Source organism: Xiphophorus hellerii, chromosome 19, assembly GCF_003331165.1.
Source record: "Xiphophorus hellerii strain 12219 chromosome 19, Xiphophorus_hellerii-4.1, whole genome shotgun sequence".
Taxonomy (NCBI): Eukaryota; Metazoa; Chordata; class Actinopteri; order Cyprinodontiformes; family Poeciliidae; genus Xiphophorus; species Xiphophorus hellerii.
In genome coordinates, this window is record NC_045690.1 from 26660601 (window position 1) to 26666910 (window position 6310).

General features: G+C 40.6%; 1 protein-coding gene across 1 annotated transcript in view; it reads right to left on the minus strand.

Annotated features, from left to right (window-relative positions):
- ehd4 (EH-domain containing 4) overlaps nucleotides 1-6310 on the minus strand; it is a 28660-nt gene extending 22350 nt beyond the window's left edge. The window contains exon 1 of the mRNA XM_032546853.1: nucleotides 5825-6310. Within this exon, the coding sequence (XP_032402744.1) occupies nucleotides 5825-6054 (230 nt within the window). The 5' untranslated portion in view covers nucleotides 6055-6310. The remainder of the gene's footprint in view (nucleotides 1-5824) is intronic.

The following is a 6310-nucleotide window of genomic DNA, read 5'->3' on the forward strand; positions in this document are numbered from 1 at the left end:
GTCCCCTGTAAGACCACCGATCCTGAGAACACAGAGAGCAAAAGAACAGGAACACACACCAGCTCAGCTGACCCTCCACTGTTTGCTGTCAAAACTTTGAATTTTTGTACTCAACAGGTGAATGTTCAGAAACACATACACACACCCTGCAGGCATGATATTTGCATGCTGAACTGGAAATGCACACCATGTGCCTGCAGAGTACAAATACAAGTTTCCATCAACCTCCATATAATGCCTCTTCTCTTTCAACGTTGCTTTCCTGGGTTTAATAAACCATCCATCTTCTTATTAAAAAAAAATTACAGTTGAATAACTTTTAGCTCTGAGAGCTAAAGTTACAGTTTCATTGATTGCACAGACATTACAATCAGTAAAATATGCTCCAGCAATCAATTCAGAATTGCTTTAACCTGGGCCTGACCGAAGCTGACGTAGTGTTCCCAGCTGCAGAGTCATGCAGCCTCACACACACACACACACGTCCACACACACACACACACCCACACACACCCACACACACCTCACACTGCTAGTCACAGCATGCCTTGCTCTCCACTTAGCTCGCAACTGTAGGTTGTCTACCAAATATTGTGGCTTTTGCCAGCTTACACAGTCAGACTGTCAGTGGGTGTGGCAGTCACCAACACTTGCACTTGTTCAGCACTTTGCAGCCACCACTACCAACTTAAAACTATTGGAACAAATGTGACTGGAGCTGTGGAAAACGCCCTGGTTCTGTATGATGTGATGACGGGACATGGTGGAGGAATTATAGAGAGCAACAAGTTAGCTTTAACTTTGTTTCAATGGAGTCAAAACAAAGGAGGCATATATATCTGATTATTGTCCAAATGTTTAAAAAAAAACATATTGTCTGATATTTGATGTATGACGACTATAAAAAAAAAAGAGTCATGAGTGAAGAGTGACGGAATGACAGCACTCCACAGGGAATACACAGAAATAAAACAGTGATTTAATGCGACACCTAAACATACTTTGTACTGTAATCACAAACTTCAAACTACTAATGTCAAGATATATGTTTTTAAAATATTTGTTAAAATGATCATTATGACAGTATAATATGAGACAGATAATCTGTGAAAATAATCTTCCAGTGCTCCCAGTACTAACTGCAGAAATACACAGATTGGTTGTGTCAGTCAGACACACTGAGCAGCACACAGGAGGTTGATTTTTTTTCACAGATTACCTGTCTCATACTGTACTGTCAGGACATGATGACAGTTTTGTAAAATGTACCTACTGCAGCTTTAAGCGACCTAGTATGAAGAAATACTACAAATAGATTGCACAATCCTCAAATCTTTTTTCAAAAGATATTAACGTAAATAGCATTAGTTTAAACAATAAAACCACATCAACATTTTCAACAGTATTGAAATCAGGCCGTCTGCAGATAACCTTGATCTTATTGAACATTTCAGAACACTGTTGACCCAAACCAGTAGAGAACTCACAAATGACAAAATACTGATATTTCTGAAAGGCCTAGACAGTCTCAACTTGAATCGGACAGAAAGTTTGTGGAAGGCACTAAAGAAGATGAAGGGTGACGGCAAAGAAGCCTTCCAAGCATAAAGACTTGGAGCTCATTCCAAAATATGGATGAAGAAAAACAAGACATATGGAAAAAGCTGCTCATCAATAACAACAAGGGCTCCTGGTTCCTGTAATGCAAAAAAAGACTTTTCTATTGATTATTGAGAAGGGCATGAATACAGTAAAGTAAGGTGCCCTAAAGCATCAAACAGCGCACCATTAGAAAATTGTCAATGGAAACCAAAATTAATAATTTTTTAAACTCTTGAGCTCCTAACATGAACATCAGTATTGCAAATATAAACATATCATCTAAACACATGGAACAAATGTTCTATGTGTTTAGATGATATGTTTATATCATCTAAACAATCAGATGATTGTTTAGATTGATCTATCTGTTTAGAATAGATCATCAGTTTTTCTTTCTTGTTTAGAAAGAAAAGAAAAAAATGTTTTTTCTTTTCTTTTCTGCCCAAAGAAAAGAAAAAACATGCAAATCCTCAACCAGGCAATTAAATTAGTCTATTTTTTAAACGATCCTTTATTAGGCCATATGGATTTTTTAATATGGGCTTTGCTTTACTGTTAAATTAGAATCACATAGTCAACATGTTTTTTTCATTATGTCAAACCAAACTAATGTTTGTTGAAATAATGTCAGACAATCAACAAAAATCATCCAGTTGGACTTTAGTTCAAAAGTAACAGCAGTTAAGATGCTCTATGGCAGGGCTGCCCAAAGTGGGTCCTCGAGGGCCGGCATCCTGGACCTTGTAGTTCTCTCCCTGGTGGTACCAACAACCTTTTCAGCAGGTCAATGTTCTTCTTAGACCTTCTGACGAGCCATCATTTGATCCAGGTGAGTTAAACCAGGGAGAGAACGAAAACATGCAGGATGCCGGCCCTCGAGGACCCACTTTGGGCACCCCTGCTCTATGGTCTCAGTGACAATGTCCTCATGAACCCTGTGTGTGTGTGAGTGTATTTCTGTGTGTAAAGTAGGAGAAATGTGTGTTTTGAAATGTTTCCAGTGAACAGGAAATGGGACAATAAAACACAGAGCCTATGCAGACTGCTTATTATTACAGCTCTCCTTTTACCACCTCATCCTCTCATTTCCTCTGACCTCCAACCCTGAATGACGGTTACATCAACATGACACTTCAAAGATGAGTAACACAATACTGAGTAGTGCTTGTTTAGCTACTGATTTGACAAGGAAACTACGGCAGATTATATATATATATATAAATAAAACCGAACTGAATGGATTTCAAAGAAGGTAAGGCTAGCAGTGTTTCTCAATTCCAGTCCTCAGGCCGCCCTGCTCTGCATTTTTAGATGTGCCTATATTTCAGAACAGCTGATCCAAATGATTGCATTACCTCTTCCGCAAGCATCAAGTGCTGCAGAAGCCTGTTAATCACCCACAGATTCAATCCAGGTGTGTGGCAGCAGGGAAACACCTAAAACATGCAGGGCAGGGGGTCCTGAGGACTGGAATTGAGAAGCGCTGCGCTAAAGCAACACCAGTCATTCAGAAGGTGTATTAGAGAGGTTACTGACAGCTTATCTATGCCTTGTGTTATGATGTCTGTCTATGACAGACTGTGTATGGAGTGTCTCCGGCGTAGAGTTTTTCCCCAGAGGCTGTAAGCAAATTCTACAGATGCTGGGCAACTTTCTCAATCAGGAAGACACACACTTCAAGGTCTTCATACACCCGTCTCATTAAAACATACTGTGAGGGCAAATAACACAAATACCTAGAGTACTCTCCTTCACTGGTAATTATACTTGTGGTCAAAAGTAACTGCCCCCATTTTTTCCAGGGTTTTATTTATTAGGATATAATAAAAACATTATCTGCATCGTTTCTCTCCTTCAGTTAATCACCCACAATCCTGCGCTGCTTCTCTACCACTGTCTCATGACCAACTTCGTCCTGCTCCAGAAACACAAATGACAAGATAGAAATCAGTGTCGGTTTTTAATATCGGTACAGTTTTACTTATCGGACTGATGGAGGGATGTTAAAAAATGACCAACATGGGCGTGCCGTGGTGGCGGAGGGGTTAGCGCGACCCACATTCAGGCAAAACGTGGCCTCGACACGGCTGTCGCGGGTTCGACTCCCGGACCCGACGACGTTTACCGCATGTCTTCCCCCCTCTCCTTCCCCCTTTCCTGTCAGCCTACTTTGAAAAAAGGGACACTAGAGCCCACAAAAAGACCCCTTGCGGGGTGAAAAAAAAAAAAAAAGACCAACATCAGCTGATCGCGATACGTTGTGCATCAGTAGTTACATTTATGTACTAAAAATCTGTTTGGCAAACATTTTTCTTCATGTAGATTTTCTCATCAGCAACACCTACTGTCTGGAAGACATAATCACACAGAGTAACCAGTTTTAGCAGTTTGCAGTGCTGATGCTACACCTTGTTCTCTCAGCTTCCAGTATGCAAGTTCCTGCAGTGATACGCCAAACACCAGATAAAATGACATATTTTATGACAAAACAGAAGACAGATCTGCTTCTGGCAGACCTGGCTACAACCTGCTGCTACTTTTATATCCTCACAAATTTTTCAAAATAGCACAACAGTTCAAACCAAGAATCTGGAAAACCAGATCTGAGCAGAGACACACGATCACAAAGGAAAAGAAACCAAAGCTGGTTGGATATTTGGGAGATATGATGAACCATAAAGAATAAATGTAACAATGCATATTTCCTTCCGTAGCTCTTCATCTGTGAAACTCGCAGCCTTCTGATGAAAAGGCCTCAGGGCAAGATAAACCCAGACTGTAAAAAGTTAGAGTGGAAGTTAATATCATAACAAGTCTTAGTTTTACCTTAGAAATGTTGCATTTGACTAGGTGACACTAAAAGTACTAGTTTTATTTTTGAATCTATTTTTCTTCTTATTAAATTGGACACCATGTGCCCCCCTCAAATAACACCCTATGAAATAAAATGTATCCATCCTGTATTTGCAAATGTTATCAATTTTTTATTTGTTCTAAAACCTAAAAATAAAATCAAAATGGTGCTTCCTTTACAATAAATTTTCTACAGCAAGTTTAAAAAAATATATATTTTTTTTTTTCTAAAAAAAATAGTTTTAAAACATTTGCAGCTCTAAACAGGTTTTATCTAGCTATACTGTATACCTCTTACCACTTAAAGGTTTCAGACTTTTTTGTTTTGTATAAATCTGTAACATTTATACAAAACATTTCCAGTCATAATTCTATGAAGATAAGCCATTTTGAGGTCCCATTTTCAGGCCAAACATAAATCACACACGAGACCAAGATTTCCCAGAACATTCTTCTTTTAGAACTGATTCCTGAGTGTTGTTTACACTTTAAAATCCCCTGACTGCCTGCCTGCACAAAACCACACGTCCCTACACCAATCCTTTGACCTAGGAATCCAACTTGCCCCTAAACAGGTCAGCTGATGCAACCCTGTGACTTCCTCACTAGACAGACAGGGGCGAACCAGAGGCCGGGTGACCTCATAACTCCAGGCACCTATAGGTCCTTTTAGAAATAACAGAGATAGCAAAAATGCGCCATATTTCCACCCTGAAGAGTTTGGTGTACGAAATGGAGGAATACATTGGATTGAGTAGATCATAATGAAGCAAAAAATACAGAACTTTTCAGACAGTTTACACTACAGACAAAAGATGTGAAAAGCTTGTTACACTTTTAAACTAAATCCCATAACATCCTGTTGAAGTTTTGCCTTGTGGAACAACTTGCAGACTCACAAAGACTTTACACTCATTCATCTGTTCTGCTCTTCCTGAGTGATCAGGGTTTTAGAACTAGTTCAGGTTTCTTTCACCGTCTTGCTTTTAGGCTATCAGAACACTGGCAGCTGAAGCTGAACTTTTTCTGCCTTTTCTGATCAGATTCCAATAAAACAGATTTCCCAGCCAAACGTTGATGAAGACAATCTCAGATTTTTTTTTTAATCCTATTTTTGAGCAAAAATTAATTTTCACAACTTTGGTGTTCTTACTAAAAATAGTATCTGAGAATGTCATTCTTTCATTGACTTATGTTGTTCAATTTTACAGCATTTTTCATTAAAATAGATTTAAGTAGAAATATGTAATACTTTTGGCACAAAGTTACTTGTATAGTACAAAAACAAACAAAGTTAATTTGAGCACATGAAACAGGCAGCCCCCTCCCTCCCCCCCGGCGGTTAGGCCGCTGACAGAGCGGTCAGTACCTGATGAAGGTGGTCTTCCCGGTGGAATACTGCCCCACCAGCAGCACCATGGGCTTACTCTGGAAGTCGGCCCCCTCAAGGGCCGGAGAGTGGAAGTCATGGAAGAGGTAGGTCTCCTCCAGCGGCAGCAGCTTCTTGGTGTAGAGCGTTTGGAGTCCCTCCGTGACCGTCTGGTACATCTCTCCTTCCTTGTTGCGGCCACCTTGCTCCTGTTTCACCCAGCTGAACATTCTTCTCTCAAATACAAACGATCCAACTTCCCTTTTTCGAGGTTTCCAAACGTTCCGGATGTTTCCGCGTCCCTCCCTGCTCGGTCCACAGCGAGAGAGAAGGCTGGTTTAGCTCCTGGGAGTCTCCTTGACGTCTGGACACAGAGCTGCGTCTGTCTGCAGCTGTTTGTGTTGTGGCCCGAGCTGATGATGTGGGTACCTGTGGGCGCCGCCCTTCACCCGGTGACGCTGCTGTTTCCCCTGGGCGGGGAGGAGG